This window comes from Protomyctophum bolini (genome assembly GCF_963924005.1).
Source record: "Protomyctophum bolini genome assembly, chromosome: 24".
NCBI lineage: Eukaryota > Metazoa > Chordata > Actinopteri > Myctophiformes > Myctophidae > Protomyctophum > Protomyctophum bolini.
Window position 1 is genome coordinate 17,245,867 of NC_137885.1, and position 16,861 is coordinate 17,262,727.

The 16,861-nt window shown below is 42.0% G+C and overlaps 2 protein-coding genes across 2 annotated transcripts; both read right to left on the reverse strand.

Annotated features, from left to right (window-relative positions):
• Positions 1-799: 799 nt before the first annotated feature.
• Positions 800-6,224, reverse strand: rtraf (RNA transcription, translation and transport factor). The gene is made up of 8 exons (XM_080758421.1): positions 6,060-6,224; positions 5,391-5,515; positions 4,288-4,387; positions 3,531-3,614; positions 2,656-2,744; positions 2,239-2,307; positions 1,930-1,978; positions 800-1,651 (listed from the first exon to the last, which is right to left on the reverse strand). The coding sequence occupies exons 1-8, from the start codon at positions 6,118-6,120 to the stop codon at positions 1,497-1,499; spliced, it is 732 nt and encodes a 243-aa protein (XP_080614547.1). The 5' UTR covers positions 6,121-6,224; the 3' UTR covers positions 800-1,496.
• A 960-nt stretch (positions 6,225-7,184) lies between these two features.
• On the reverse strand, positions 7,185-11,774 carry atp5f1b (ATP synthase F1 subunit beta). Its single transcript, XM_080758414.1, has 10 exons — positions 11,625-11,774; positions 10,344-10,517; positions 10,063-10,237; positions 9,804-9,925; positions 9,374-9,558; positions 8,938-9,096; positions 8,678-8,800; positions 8,329-8,541; positions 7,985-8,186; positions 7,185-7,647 (listed from the first exon to the last, which is right to left on the reverse strand). Exons 1-10 carry the CDS (start codon positions 11,725-11,727, stop codon positions 7,550-7,552), a joined length of 1,554 nt encoding a protein of 517 aa, XP_080614540.1. The 5' UTR covers positions 11,728-11,774; the 3' UTR covers positions 7,185-7,549.
• Between the last annotated feature and the right edge of the window lie 5,087 nt (positions 11,775-16,861).

The following is a 16,861-nucleotide window of genomic DNA, read 5'->3' on the forward strand; positions in this document are numbered from 1 at the left end:
AGTGGTTATCACGTTCGCCTAACACGCGAAAGGTCCCCGGTTCGAGACCGGGCGGAAACAGGTTTTGTTTTGTCCGAAAGTAAAGAAAAACACTAATGCAGTTCAACTGCAGGTACAAAATGATGGCCTGGGAAATTGAATTAAAAATAAATGGCCTTTAAATACAGAAAGAATTGTCAAACTGACTTGATTTTTTACAAGACAAGAAACAAAATGACAGCTAGTGGACATGAATAGGTGGAAACAGACTTTTCTTTAAACACCTTAAGTTTAGTGTTAAAGCCAGTGTTGACGTTACTAAAAGCATAATGAAATTGTGAAAATTTTGACTTAGCCTATAGGCCATTAATGGTAGGTTCACATATAACCCTCTGTAAAATAATTTAATACTGACACCTGGTCAGCAGGTGGATTCACGAAACGTATGTAATGTATATAGACAATATTCTAAGCCAATATAAAAAACTACCAAATTTCCCACTTTTAACAATAAATAAATACAGAAGAGACATTTCACACAGCCAAAGCCAACCTCAGCCGAGCAACAAGTATTATTTTAAAGACACACAATCACAGGATTTTCAGAGAAAACAATTATTGGCATTGTGGATTTCATCTCATAATAGGACCAAAACAAAATGCTAATGAACAAATAATGTCAATAATGTCCAATTTACCTCACTTGCCTATAGGGAACAAAGTCATATTTCCTCATGGTGTGGCGTTACTGGAATTAAATGGATATTATTTCTTTGTTAAGTAACATAAAAGGCACACCACATAAAAAGACGCAGACGGGTAGTGTTTGATGATTGATGTATATTTCAACATACATTCCATGACCACTGTCACCAACTCAATTCAGAACAAAAGAAAACACCTTTACGTTAAAATTAAACTTCAGTTCTGAAAATGCCTCCCTTAAAAAATCTATTTAATAAAAGCTTCTAACACATGATGTATTGAGATATTAATGTGAGTCACTGTTGATCTATAAATCTCTTATTGAATGAAGATGTGCATCTCCATATTGTTGTTAGATGTTAGAGAAAATATGAGGATCATATCTAATTTTCCAAATCAAAGCCAAATCAAGGTCTGACCCTTGGCTCTAGATTTTGAAGAAATATTTACAGGAAAGTACATTTTTCAGTTTGATGTAGAAAAAAATAAGAGCTGTGACTTTACTTTACTAAGACATTTTGTTGCGTCAGACATTTGACAATTGACAGTATAGCAACTTGTTTTAGTTTATTTTAAAGTCCTATATAGCACTTTCCCTCTCCCCTCTTATGTACAGAGCTCGGCTTGTCCCGGGACTCAGAAAGCGTCAGTTGTAGTTTAGCATCCATTTCCCATTTTAAACTCCACCCAAGCTTGTGTACTTTGAAACATAACAAAAAAAGAAATAAAAAAGAGAGCCATTTTTCCATCACTATCTTGAAATCAAAACAAAACATGTTTCTTCTTTGAACTTCATCCCCCTCCTCCTCCTCTCATCTGCCGACCTTGCCCAGCCGGTGGTCTGTCTTGGGGTCTGCGATGATGGCCTGAACGGCCACTATGGCCTCGTTGATCTTGGTCTGAAGGTCACGCAACTCCTCTATGTGCAGCAGACGCAGGATCTGAGCCGCCTCGTTCAGCGTGGCATCTGAAGGGGTGTGGTGAGCGGGAAAGGATAGCGTTACCAGAAATACTTATTTGCAGAAATTGCAGTGGTGGACAGAGAACCTGATTCAAAATAATATTCCTGGTCATATATTAGTACATTAGAGTAAAAGTGAAAGTTGCTACAGTCAAATTCGTTTTTGAGTTAAAGTACTGGGTTTAGGGATGCAAATGATAAATTAATTGATAGCTGATTCACGTTAACGATTAATCATTTATTAATTAAAAATCACACACACACACGATGAAATGTGCACTGACCTCCAGTGTCAAAACCCAAAACGTGTTTGTCCAAGGCAACTGGAAGACCCTGCAGAGGAGATGACAGAGAGAATGAGGGGAGGAATAGAGGAAGGGAGACACAATGAGAGATGAGAAAGCAGAGGACAAGAGATTAGACACTTAAAGCCAAGGGACGTTTCACCGCTGGAAGAAACTGCAGTCACTCAATGTTAATAGTATTTGTAGTACAGTAGGTAACAGAAGCACAATTTGAGATTTGGGCCGGACACACCATTAGTCAGACACCCTATTAGATCACAAATGAGAAGGTCATGTCCAGCTCTGTACCTCTTTAGTCTGGCTGGCCTTGGAGATGGCCTCTGGACTCAGTCTGTCATGGATCAGAATGCGGATGGCCTGTAAGAGTAAGACACGGATCACAACATGACACAAACCACAAAACTGAGGAAGCCAACCCATAGGGGAGGGACCCCCTATTTGTAACTATACCTTTCAAGACGTGAACCCATTTGTGTACATAATATATATATATATATATATATATATGTATAGTATAGAGCAATATAAATGTTTTGTAATTTTTGAATAAATCTTTGAAGTTTTTCAGAAAACTTAGGTCAGGATTTAGAAGGAGTTTATAGAATCAAAGCAGCTCTGTTAGACACTCACGAAATAATAATAAAACTAATACAAAAGTATCTACGTTAAATAAATGTTCACTCAGTACAAACAGCGAACACTGACTTTGAGCATGACCAGGTAGTCATCATGTCTTTGTATCTTCAGGATGTTTGCCAGAGCCATCACTCCAGCCTTGAAATCTGGATTATTACCTGAAAGCACACACACACACACACACACACACACACACACACTGTGGATGCTGCCTAAACCAGTGGTTCTCAAACATTTATGATCGTCAAGGACTACCACATTTGTGTCATTCAAGTATACTATTTGTATTCTTTTTAAAACATCAATTGGAAATACGGTGTGCCAGGGATCCACATAAGAGAAGAATAGTCAACACTGTCAAATTGTCAATATCAGCCTGGTGAGCTTGTCCAATCTGCTATTTTCGAATAGCCGAAAAATTAAATAGGGCTAAACTGCCTTAAGCTCAGCTCAAGACCCACTTCTACAACATTGCTTTTAATTGATATTTTATTTTTGTTATTCATGTTATTCAACTGTATTGCATTACTGCTTGTTTTTTAATTTTGTTGCCTTGCTTTTCTTTTATTCTCCATTTTTCTGTAAAGCACTTTGAGCTGCATTTCATGTCATGAAAGGTGCTATACAAATAAAGTTTTATTATTATTATTATTATTATTAAACTGTTCCTCATGTTGCTTTCCCTCTGGAACCCTTCAAGGAACACACTTGTTTTGGCCCATTTTCCACCAAAATACTTTGGTTCTAGAACTGGTCGAGTTCTAGATTCTTGGTTGGAATCCTTGGTCCTGTACCAACTTTTTCATTTTCAGTGGAAACACTGAACAAGGAAGAAAAGGTGGAAAAGGGGCCTTTGTGGACCTCTGGTCTAGATTTGTTAGCAGGCAAAGAACAGTTGAAGAGCAAAATGGCAGCCATGTGAAAAGATCAATGCAGCAGCTTACTGTCCAGGTTGACGAGGGGATCGACGGGTTTATCACCGTTGTCGGAGGTGGTGGACAGCGGCTGACAGTTCTTGTACTTCTCCACTAGACCGTAACACAGACATACACAAATAAACAACAAACACAGGTAATGATGAGTAAAGGCCTATTCATAGTCCAGTTTTCGGTGAAGAGGTGTCCACCGAAAACTACAACATGACATCACACCGCAGTGGTCACCCAACACATCTGTTTTGGTGGTCACCTCTTCACCGTAAAACTGGACTATGAATAGCCACACTCCAAACGTAATAAGATTCTAGTGTTGATGTTTTTTTTAATGATATGGTACTAAGGAAATTGTCTTCCTGAAGATGAATGGAGAGACTGATAATAGCTGGCAGCAGTGTGATATCTTTGTTTTATAATAGTGACCTCTAGTGGTCATCCTTAATAGTGCATCATTCAAGTAGACAGACATGCAACACAAATGTGTAGTGTCTCCACAGTCCAGTGAGTCCACACTGTTACTTCCATTCTATTTCCCACAAAAAAACAACAACATATGAGAAGAGTTTATTCCTTATCCAGTGGTTCTAAAAGTGGAATCCAAGGTGCACCTGTAAAGGTCTGTCAACTCTGAGTGTGTTCAGATGGGTCCATTTGTACACCCTCAGTTATGGGGTCCTTGTTTGAGAATCAATCACCTGTCGTAATCAATAGCAGGTAGCATATGTATGATTACAGCGAGTCAGACAACAGAACAGCTCTTAGTTACCATTGTCTCCATACTCATAGCGCACAGCCAGTCCCAGCAGCCAATCAATGGACTCTTGTCTCTCTTGAGCGCTGAATGGACAGTTCAGGTCCTGCAGGTACTAAAGAGCCAGGAAAAAAGGTATTCAAATACTAGTCCTGGAACTATCATTCAACTCACTTCACTTTCATCTCAGCTAGGTGCAAAATTGCAAATTAACTCAGCACCACTTTAACCTCGTGAACCCTGCTAGCACACCTATTATGGGCATGGGATGGGGGGGGGGGGGGTCCCCAATCCCCATATGGGATGGGGGGGGGGGGGGGGGGGGGGGGGTCCCCAATCCCCATATGACAACAAAGAGCAAAGTCACTCACAGTGTAAGGACTTGTTGAGGATTTGCCTCCAGCACATGTATTTTAGGTTCACTCAGCTTGGTATTGTGGCTGCTTTGGAGAAGTTATCTTTTAAGATGAATAATCAGTTAGATAAATATGATTCGAAGTGGAGAGTGTTCCTCAGTCATGTTGCAGGTCCTTGATGTGATCCATAGTCAGGCAATGCCCTTTTGATTGTTTACCGTCTTATATTAGTATACATATGATGATGCTGCGTGTTTGGTCGTGTAAACTAATTGAAACTTTTAATTTGATTTATTTGTCTATCCTTTTTTTATTATTATGTTTTTGTGTTCATACGTTCATACATAATATCCATACATACGTATTCTGTTGGTGTTGCTTGTGTTTGTTTATTTGTAAAAAATCCAAATAAAGTACTGATCATAACAATCTAAGGACTTGCCAATGCCTTAAAACATCAATGAAATTAAAAGAAAAAAAGACCATTGCTGCATCATAAGTAATCAACAAACTATACTATAATAAGTCAATGACCGGCCAAACATTGGGCAAATTGTCAAATAATATAAGAAAGAGGCAAACATTGTGAAAGTAGCTTGCAGATCGGATATTTATCTGTGGAACCGAGACAAACTAAATGTAATGCCTCAACTCCTATAATTCTCCATGTGCAGGGGTTGTGAGTGAGTGTTTGTCCAAGATAGCATCCAGTTTTGCTGTAAACACCTGCTCCTTCCTAACATGGTCGTGCATGGGTCTTACCTTCTGGTAAGCAGTAGGCCATTCTGAACCGGGAATGTTCCTGAGATTGCCCCTGTCCTCGATCTTATAGTGACGAATCTTTTGGTCTTCCAGCCACACAATGCAGTTCCTAAACTCTGTCTCATCTGGACATCAGAACAAACGTATTCATTAGATAGACTTAGACAAGACAGTCAAATAAAACCCTAAGAATGAATTGTAAAATGTTAACACACACACACACACACACACACACACACACACACACACACACACACAGCTGTGTGAGTCAGTGTGACAGAGGTCACAGGCTCACTCTTAGCCAAAGCTAACTTCCACAGGTTTCAAACATTCATTTGATTAAACGTTTGTTAAAACAACACAACAGGAATGTTATTATAATTAGAGTTTGAGTGTGCAATCTGCAATGTATGTCAATACATAAGCATAAAGTCATGCTCTCTGGCTGTACAGAATCTACAGATGGAACTAGCCTAAGATTTAGACTCTCGTAGATGTATTTTATCGATTCTGAAATGTTCAATCTGTAAGAATCGATAAAATACATTAACAAGACTGAGTCTAAATCTTAGGCTACAGATCGAACACATCTATGGATGGATCCGAACAGCCTCGTTAGCATTAGCAGGCTAGCTAGCTGTTGCCTCGTTGAAAAGCCTCAGAACGTACCTGAACAGTCAAGTCCAACCGGGTTGTGATAATCCAGGGCAGTGAGTTTTCTCCGGAACATTATTTATGAATAAAAATATTGTTTGGTGTCTCAAACAGGGACGTGACTGCAACTCGACTTGCTATGTTGTGCTGCTCTGCTCTCAGCCTGCAGCGCTGTCAATGGACTTGGACTGCGCCTGCGCGGAAGAGAGTGCTACGTGCATCTGCATCCCACAGCCTGGAGGGACGCTCCCACAGCCCAGAGTAATCTAGACTAGTTCCTCAGACCTCACCTCAACAGCTGCTCTATTTGCTTCTTCTTTGGTACCTTCATTATTCATACGTCAATGATCATCATATCAGCTTGTTTGCTTGGCTGAACTGCCAAGGATACAAGTTTATTTGGTATTTAATGAATTCTTAATATGTTTGGGAGAGATTACTTTGAAATGTTTTCAGAAATACAAATGACATTTTAATGTTTGCAATTACTACATAATACATACAGGGTTACATGCAATATAATCTAAATACCTTTGGATTACTATGGTTTGGAGTTCACGTTCATCCATCCAAAAAATGCATTTCCCCCTGAAAATATTCCAATTATGTATTGCATAGTCAGGGTCGCCAATCATTCTGCTTACCTTGCAAGAGTGACAAGGTCATGGTCCTTCGAGGCATGCTAGACATTTATTTCTAAAACACTGGGCAACAACTCCATTTGTCCCTTAAATCTTTTCTCTACGGGTCACCGAGATGTGCATGCTGTAATCTTGGTGACAAATACCATACTGTAGATATCTTTGGACACTCATTGTACATGGTATCCCCTAAGGGCCGACGCACAGTCACGCTGCCATTTAGTGCCCCCCAAAAATGGAAAACAAAGAGTTCTGGAAAGGTCCTATTGCAGACTTTAGTCAGAAAAATGTTCAACATCTAAAGTTTGACCAAGGTTACAAAACAGGAGTACTTTTAATTATGCAAAGCAGGACCTTTGACTGTGTTGGCATCTGGTAAGATAAACATGGGAAAATTTAAATAGTGATACCTGTAGAGTTCACTGGAAGTAAATGATCTTTAGCCACTTGTAATACTCTTAATTCTTTGTACTTATAACTTTACAAGAAATTACACATCGAGTCTTTAATTGCAGTTTTATTTCATCACTTCATTGTGACAATCAAGCTGCAACACAGTACAGGTAGCTGAACATATGCAAGCGCCATCTTGTGGGCAAAAATGGATGAGCACATTTCAGAGAAAGCCCATTATGAACAATGAACAAGACATTTCTTCGTTACAATGGCGCCTAGGAAATATACAGTTGAGTCATTGTAGTAAAGACAGACTTTATTCTTCTTCCATTTAGGAAACATTAAATATAACTTTTAACAAAATGTTCTGCATTGGGACATGTTTACCAAGTGCTAACGGGACCCTTCTGTTACTTAACCTTTCCAACAATTCCTCACCCCCCCAGGGAAACTATTTGGTGTGTGCATTTATGCAAGCTCCAATGCCATCCTCTCAGCCTTCTGAACAACTTCTTCGATGTTTCCCACCATGTAGAAGGCCTGCTCGGGGAGGGGATCGTACTCGCCTGTATGGAGGGCAAGAACGAGGCATAAGAAATTAAATAGCACGATATGGTATTCAAAAATGCTTAAAGACTGTTGCAGGTGTTAATCCCATCGACTAAAGCGCCATACATACTCTGAATAGCTGCTGATAATCTTCCAAAGCATACAGTAGCTTTTGCAATAACCCTGATTATTTTTTGATTTAAACATTTAAGTTGACAACCAATATACTTAATTTTACCAGTGGCAAGTTAATGTAACAGGACACGAAGCTATCAAGCAAGTTGGTTTTCATAGGTACTAGGTAGAAAAAACAAACGACAGTAGGCTTTGAAAAATGAAAGTCTAAATACACACCATTGAGAATGGCCTTGAATCCACTGATGGTCTCCTTGAGGGGTACAAGCTTGCCTGCATGGCCAGTGAACACCTCAGCCACCTGGAAGGGCTGCGATAGGAAACGCTGGATCTTGCGGGCACGGGCCACTGTCAGCTTGTCTTCCTCAGACAACTCATCCATACCCAGGATGGCAATGATATCCTGCAGGGACTTGTAGTCCTAGAAAAAGGGTAGACATCGAAAAGGTTAATAAATCTTCTTTTGGGGTCCCTGGCACAAAACCTTTTCAGACCATTTTCAAATACATTTGGGGGTCCTCGACCAAAAAGAAAAAAAGTTGAGAACCACTGCCATAACCAACCTGGAGGATCTTCTGCACATTACGGGCGACGTCGTAGTGCTCTGATCCGACGATGTTGGGATCCATGATACGGGAGGTGGAATCCAGGGGATCCACAGCAGGGTAGATACCCAGCTCAGCGATGGCACGGGACAACACAGTTGTGGCGTCCAAGTGAGCGAAGGTGGTGGCGGGGGCAGGGTCAGTCAGATCGTCAGCTGGCACATAGATGGCCTGTGAGGAAGCAACAAGAACATTTAGTCTAAAGCTACGACAGTGAAACCAAGTGAGATTGCTTCCTCAACTGCTCTACCGACTTCCATGGGATTATGCAAGTGAACTGGACTGCCATTGATAAATTTTCATTTACCTGCACAGATGTGATGGAACCCTTCTTGGTGGTGGTAATCCTTTCCTGCATGGTACCCATGTCAGTGGCCAAAGTGGGCTGGTAACCCACAGCGGAGGGGATACGACCAAGCAAGGCAGACACCTAAGGACAGGAGTTCAAGACATCAGTACAAAGTATAGCATTTAGTTACATTTTCTAAATGCATACTTCATTGACATCCACAGAGCACAGATTACACATTTCACAAAGGCCTGTGATTCAGAAAATGCTCCACGCACCTCAGAGCCGGCCTGCGTGAAGCGGAAGATGTTATCAATGAACAGCAACACATCCTGTCCCTCCTGATCACGGAAGTACTCAGCCACACTCAGTCCAGTCAGAGCTACTCTGGCACGGGCACCTGGGGGCTCGTTCATCTGACCGTACACCAGCGCCACCTAGTGATGGTGAAAACACAGGATGGAGTTAATCAAAAGTGCATCCAACATCCCCATCTGTGCATAAACTATAGCGACTGGACATCAACAAAAGTATTTCCATTTCACCAAGGTGTCCCCATTTGGTGAAAATGTTAACACTTTCAGATATCTTCAAAAACAGCTTTTCTACACGATCACAACATGTCATGTTAAGAATTGCCACATGACTAGGGCATAAGTGGTGAAGATTTCCATACTAAAATGCGTTTGAGAAGAGACTTGTACCAATCCTCACCTTGGAGGAATCGTCCTTCAGGTTGATGACTCCAGACTCAATCATTTCATGGTACAAGTCGTTTCCCTCACGGGTACGCTCTCCCACTCCAGCGAACACAGAGTAACCACCATGGGCCTTGGCCACGTTGTTGATCAGCTCCATGATCAATACAGTCTTACCCACACCGGCACCACCGAACAGACCTGTTGTGAATGTGATGAGAAATAAGTTCAGCATTACACAGGGCAGCATTTACACAAATTTACAGAGATATTTCTTCAAAATAGTAATTGGTAATCAATTAAAGTTTTAGCAATATTGCTAGTCTTTCCATCTTATAAAATAATTATGTTTTGACTGCTGGGTAAACAATCATTTTAAGTCAAACATGTACATTAACGCTATGAAAGTGCTTCAAGAGACCTCCCATGTAGTTTTTCTCACATACCAATCTTTCCTCCCTTGGCATAGGGGGCCAGCAGATCCACCACCTTGATTCCAGTAACCAGAATCTCCTGCTCCACACTCATGTCGACAAATTCTGGAGCCTCAGCGTGAATGGGGGCAGTCCTATGAAAGGTTGGAGGAATTATCCAGTTAGTTATGAATTGAAGATTTATTTCAGCTAAAAGAGTGTGCCTCTCCCCCCGTACATTACAGCAGTGTACTAGTATTGGATGAATTAGACAAGAATCCAGTAGACTTACTGCTTGGTATTGATGGGACCCCTCTCATCAATGGGCTCACCAATGACATTCATAATTCGGCCCAGTGTCTCAGGTCCCACAGGGATTCTGATGGGGGCACCAGTGTCCACAACCGGCTGTCCACGGACAAGTCCCTCCGTACCATCCATAGCGATGGTACGCACTGTGTTCTCTCCTGAAGACCCAAGGCAAAGAAAGGATTTTTAGAACGTTCTCAAAAAAGGTTTTGTAGTTGGCCAGCAAAAAGCACATAGTATACAGTTACAATCTGAGAGCCTCACCGAGATGCTGAGCCACTTCAAGGACGAGTCTGGATTCCCTGCCGCCTACTTCCAGGGCGTTGAGGATGGGAGGAAGGCCCTCATCGAACTGGACGTCCACGACAGCACCGATGACAGCCACAATGCGCCCGTGGGCAATGACAGCAGCAGCAGCCGGTGTGCCATATTCTCTGCCTGTAAACCAACATCCAGACAGTTGAACATGCATTAGTCAAAAATGTTAACAGACCATGGTACAGTCAGACATAAAGCTAAAAGGACCACCATTGTGGTGCTATGCATTTTGTGGTTAACGACCCAGTTTCCACCTACAATCTTGACCTTGCAGTGATTTGAGATTCTCTTTAAAAGCACAGTCAGGTATAGAGGTTCGACTGTAACCCAGACAACTGTCTGGCTGGCTGCCGACATGCAAGACATGCATGTTGTGGTCATGCACTCTGTGCCCTTGACTGAGGGCCTGGCCATTACCGGACAGTCTGGGGAACCCTGTCCTTGAGTAGTACCCACTGTGGGTACCCAACGACTGCCCACTGCTCCTAAAAGTTAGAATGGGTTAAATGCAGAATAATTTCCCAAAGGAGGGGGCCAACAAAATATAAACTCAATGTCAACTGTTTATTCTGCAATGTTATGAATCTGCAGAGGCCCTGGAACGTAAATATCCTATGTTGAGGTTACAACAGCCTCTTGATTAAGTCATGTATTAGTTAACCAATTCAATGCGACAATGAATGGGATTTAACAGGCTAATGCTAGCCACCAAGCTGCACATCAATGACAAGATGGGGGCGTGCGTGATTCAAGGTTAGCAATTAGCATTATGCCCGCTGGGTTAAAGATACATGATCCAGCGATAATAGCAGCACATGGGAAAATGCACCAATAGTTGATCGAAGCAATATTCTGTCCCCCTAAACTTGGCAGTAGCAAGCGGACACTGACGTTAGCTTTTTAGCTTAGCCTGCTGTCACCGTCCTCATGTCATTACACAGAGGTCATTACCGTTTTGCACACAACAACACACGCCATGTCATGTCATTTGAAATTACGCGTGTAGATAAGAGACAATGAGTACCACATGTCAACATTTAAATCACAAGGGCATTCATTAACATAAACCTGGATTCATTTCATTCTGCGGCCTGCAAAGGCCAAAGTTAAACACTGCACGTTAGCCCGGCGTGTTGCTAACGCAAGTTAGCATAGGCTCCGTCCTACCGACAGCGGCAACCCCTCGTCGGGGATAAAATGTAATGCTCCATGCATCCTTTAACTTACGTGAGAGGACGGCTGGGGATCCTTTGAGGGCTTTGAGGGCAGGGAGGCCAGGCCTGAGCGCCTGCAGAGCCCCAGTACAACAGCGTCCCACAGCTCCCAACATGTTTCTGATGTTTCAAAGATGGCTGAAGGTGGAAAGATACAGCTGGCGACGAGGCTTTATATTGATGACTCACGGCCACGGGGAGGCGACACTGAGCATCAGTGTTGCCAGACTGGGTGAGAGAAATAAGCCAGAACTGCAGATATATGAAAACATATATAGCCAGCAAGCCAAATTACGTCATGATGACGTTATGATGACGTCCTCCTGTGACTCCATTGACGTTCAGGACTAGCCCATATTACTAAACAAAACTACACTTTATTTTAACTACCAATATTTACAAACAACTAAAATGTGGAACACCCTACCGACAGCCATTAAGACATGTGCATCCCTTCCTTCTTGACTCCTTCAAAACCGCTCTCAAAGGGCTAGCCACCTACCTACGCGTACGGCTGCAATTCGAAACTGACCCCCATAATTAAAGTCTGAGTTCCCCCCAGTAATAAGGGGGGGGGGGGGGCCCAGGCCCCACACCCCCTTTTCCCCCCATACTGCACTTGTTTTCCAGTTGTTTATATGATGATCACCCCTTCCCACTTTGACAGGCTGGAATGGCGATGACAGAGTACAGCATCTTGCAATGGGTCTGGTCCACAAGATTCCACACCCACAACACCAGAGGGAGTGCAACAAACCATGTGCAACCCAGATTCGGCACAAAGAAAGAAGGGACTAAATTATTTTCGCTCCTATGCCACCAAAATGTGGAACGCCCTACCAACAGTCATTAAGACATGCAAATCCCTTGACTCCTTCAAAACTGCTCTCAAAGGGCACCTACGGACGGCTGCAATTCGAAACTGGCCCCTGTAAAATCTGAATCCCCCACCCACCCCTGTTTCCCCTCACTGTATATTTCTTTTCCCCTTTTACCACCCATGATGATTTATTTTTGACTATATAGTTGTGTATATTCTCTAAATGTTTTGATGAATTGAAAATGGTGGGCCCAATTGTAAACAAGTGTAATGCTTTATGGTGTCGTCCACTCACTGTTAACAGTTCTTGTATTGAGTTGTACTTGAAATGTACTGTAATTCTGCAAACTGTTAATAAATAAGTCTTTGTATTGAGTTGTGCTTTCATTGTAAATGTATCCATAGCAGCATAGGCCATTCTGCATACTGTTGTCTATACAAATTTCAATCAATTAACTTTACAGGAAAAACAAGCCAAAAGTCGCTTATAATAAGTGAACATGGCAACACTGCTGAGCATTCTCGCGCTACGTAAAGGGCGGTGTTTGTAGGTCTTCGGGTCTTCGCTCGAGCGGTGTCGCGCGCACAAAATAGCAGATGTACAAGCTCACAACGCGACGCGTCTGTGACGCGTTGTGGGCTTGTAGATCTGCTATTTTAGTTACGCATGCGTGTTCTCATGGCCTGGTTGTGCGCATGCTCTGTCTGTGCAGAAGCTGACATTCTGTCCTCTGGTGGTAAAAGTATTTGTAGTATTACATTTATATGACAACACAGTTTTGTGTTTGTTGTTGAACAACTGCAAAATGTGTTCGTCTGACACAAAGTTTACACGTTCGTTTCACTTTCATCTCTATGATTGTGTGTATCTTCCAGGAAGGATATTGTTGTTGTGAGTGAGTGGAGTGAAGTTGCCTTGAAGTGCACATTGAGAACACTGTGTTCCATTTTGGTGGTGTGGTGTGTCGTGTGTGAGGCTCTAATGGTCATTTAAGTTTGAAATAATGTCATTTTCCCCCACGTCCTAATTGTCCCAGCAAGCAAAGATGTGGTGAGACTGAATCCCACACACCAGATGCAGAACTACTAATTTGCCTTAAGGTATGAATCATGACACTATTCACCAACCATCACATGGTCACTGTCTCATATTGTTATAGCTGTATCTTGCTGAATACATGTTTATCTGCAACTGCAATGAACCCATTTAACATTTAACTCAGTATTACACACACACACACACACACACACACACAGGGTAGTCGCTATAAGCAGTAAGTGCTCATTTTTAAGCAACGCCCTGCACATAGAAACACACAGACATGCACATTTAAAACCTGGGAGTTGACCAGTACAACCCAGTCTAAGCAGTTCTGGGGGTTAACTTCAGTGCCTTGCTCAGGGGCACTTCATCGGTGTTGGCGGCGAGGTGACCATTCACTTCCCCAGAATCCCCACCCAGATTTTTACTGCCAGGGAATCGAACCAGCAACCTTCTGGCAACAAGGGGGCCACCGCTGCACAACTAACAACTTTTTATCTGGATTTTTAACACAGTAAAAGTTTGGTGGAATGCATTTATTTCTATGATGTTTCCAATCTGACTAGTGGTGTTAAGACCTTGACTGAAATTACTGAATGTATGTTCTGTGCAGCGCAAAGGCTAAAGCAAGGCACTAAAACGGCCCAGGACCGAAATTATTAGTGCAGCCGCACCTGGCAGCCGGCGAAAACTAGATTTCTCAACAGGCCCAAGTGTCCATTCAAACTCTAGACGGGCCTGCCCAAAGTTATTAGTGCAGCAGCTGCAGCCGCGCCCGGCAGCCGGCGAGTTCTCAACAGGCCCGAAAATGTAGGCCTGTCCCTACCTGGCAAAATTTAGATCTCCATATACATTATGGAGCTGACCTGTTCTGACATTCCATATGTTGATCTGACCTCATCAAACCCTGTACACTCAAGACATGCTCCTTATATGGCCAGTACAGAATTAATTCCATGTTGATCTGACCCCCATGCCAAAGCGCCAGCGCTCGCCCAGTCACCCAGCAGTCTGCCATCAACGAGGCGGATGTGTGCACGCATCTCGCCCTCAGGCGTCTTACTGGTTATATTGGTATTACTATTATATGTAATATTACTATTTGGTTGAAGTGCATGAAATTCCAAATTCAATTTTGTTAAAGATGGTCTAAACCTCAGATCGAATGCCTGGCTAAGGAAAGTTCCATTGAGAAGTTTCAAAAGGATCATCTCAGATGTACAGTCTAACATCTGCAAATGTTCGGATGTGTGCTACGTAGCCTTTGTATAGGCGGCAATAGGCCTGCATGTATATTATTCCTGTTTATATTGTACATTGTGTATTGGCTCTGCACAATGTTGTGCCCTGTTACTTAAAGTGTATCACTTTCGAGATTGCACAATTGCACAATTTGTAAAAGTAATGTTTTATATTGATACATTTTTTCAGTAATATTACTACTTTAACTGGTGGCCGTGCACTAGATAATAATAGCCTAATAATATAATTGGCTTAATTTCTCTGTCCTGCAGAAGTCAGTCCACCATGTTGCCACTAGAGTGCGCTGCTGCTACACTAAACAGAGTGTTCCATGGGAAGATGCCAGCCAGGTAAGTTTATTTTATAGTTTTATTAACATATTATGCCAATATATGGCAAGTATATGTAGAATATAGCCTATCCTGCATATATATGCCATATGCAGGTTCATGTGCATATACGTATGAGGATAAATAGGAAATATATGTCTCTATATATGTAGCTTATGAAATTTATATTTCCAGGTTGGGAGGTAACAGGGGGTGCATGGCCAAAAAGGTTTGGGAACCCTAGCGCCATTCCATATACTACACGAATTGTAAGTGCTTTACATAAAGCATAAGGCATTAAAATTTATAATTAGACATGGAAAATAACATTCAGACATAAAGTGCTATTACGGTTTTACTTTTTGTCACACTGTCTGCAATAAACTCCTAGCCTGGAACCAGACGAATCTGCCAGTGCAAATATAATTAAAAAAAAAGCCCTAAGTAGATTGGTTTGGCCCTGCTCGGTTATGATTGGATTTCACTGCTGGGGCACCAAGCAGGGCCCTGTATGCAAATATGTGGCGATTTTATCACCAGAGACATTGTTTTTATAGAGCGCCGATGTCCTGACGTCACTCGCTCATGCCCTGGTTCCAAGGGGTTCACCATTAACGGAAGTAATTTCTCTATGGAGAATTACATGGGGTCATCTTAAAATCATTGTGGTCCAAAAATAAACAAGCTGTCTCAGTGTTATTGTCAGGGAGGTGTCTCTGTATCGTTTGCGACTCACTCATATTTGATAGTCTGTTTCTAGCGTTTTCTCTCAGTCAGTTGATTCTTCATATCCATATGAGTGAAACGGCTGCGATGACATGTTTATTTTTCTTATATGAAGCAATCTAAAATCCCCCTATGGAGATTACAATGCAAATAAAAAGTACATGAACCCGTTTGCCCTCTACCGATATTGACGTCAGACTTCGGTGCTCTATTCACCCCTTGGAAATGTACAGTAGGTTCCACACAGAGATTCCAGTGTCAACTAATATCTATGCAGGGATATTAGTCTGGCTATGCCAGGCTAATAAACTCCTATCATCAGCCTTGTGTGTGTCATAGTTAGTACGTAGGAGCATTTACCCTAATCTATGTTTGGCCTCAACAGGCACAAACCTCTTTCAGTATGGGAACTCAACTCACCTCTGTATTAAAACCGTTTCTACTAATCTGAAAGTATTATTTAAAATCACGAGTTTTGCCTCAGACTGGTGTCACGGCACAAGTGTAGATTTAAAAGTAGTCGGAGTTGCCGCAAGTCTCTTATCCTCTGGAAGTTTATTCCAACTGTGTGGCATAATGCCTAAAAGCTGCCTCACCACCATGGTGATTTGTTTTAGCTCTGGGGAACAGTTAGTAGTAGACTGGTCCCGGATGGCCTGAGCTTTCTTGAGGGTTCATAATGTAAAAGTACTGTAAGTCAGAGGTGTATTTTATTTTTGGCCCTAAACCACTGAGTGATTTAAGACCATGCACCACCAATATTTTTTAATCAATTCTGCGGCTTACAGGGAGCCAGTACCAAGACCTGAGAATTGGTGTCATGTGTTCAGCCTTCTTAGTTCTATAATGTAGATATAGAGCTCTAGCAGCAGCAGCTGCTTTCGGAATGAGCTGTATGTACAGTAGGTGTCTCGTAGACATTTTGGCAGACCTGATAGTCTTGTTTGGACATGAATCCTCCCATTGCTATATTTTAAAGATAGCAATAGGCTGACTTTGGTATTGACTTAATGTGGATATTTAAAATGCTGATCCGAATCCGTAATTTACATCAAGAATTCCGGTTTGGACTTGAGCATTCATAGACCTGG

What these genes read in the sequence shown, in the direction of transcription:
- rtraf (XM_080758421.1), bottom strand. Translation starts at nt 6,120, where the DNA reads ATGTTCCGGAGAAAACTCACTGCCCTGGATTATCACAACCCGGTTGGA. An exon ending in TCCCCTCGTCAACCTGGACA is followed by an intron (nt 2,745 to 3,530) that starts GTAAGCTGCTGC and finishes GTGTGCTTTCAG; the next exon opens with GTAATAATCCAGATTTCAAG. An exon ending in TTTGGGTTTTGACACTGGAG is followed by an intron (nt 1,652 to 1,929) that starts GTCAGTGCACAT and finishes ACACCCCTTCAG; the next exon opens with ATGCCACGCTGAACGAGGCG.
- atp5f1b (XM_080758414.1), bottom strand. Translation starts at nt 11,727, where the DNA reads ATGTTGGGAGCTGTGGGACGCTGTTGTACTGGGGCTCTGCAGGCGCTC. An exon ending in TGAAGTGGCTCAGCATCTCG is followed by an intron (nt 10,238 to 10,343) that starts GTGAGGCTCTCA and finishes TTGGGTCTTCAG; the next exon opens with GAGAGAACACAGTGCGTACC. An exon ending in TGCCAAGGGAGGAAAGATTG is followed by an intron (nt 9,559 to 9,803) that starts GTATGTGAGAAA and finishes CATTCACAACAG; the next exon opens with GTCTGTTCGGTGGTGCCGGT.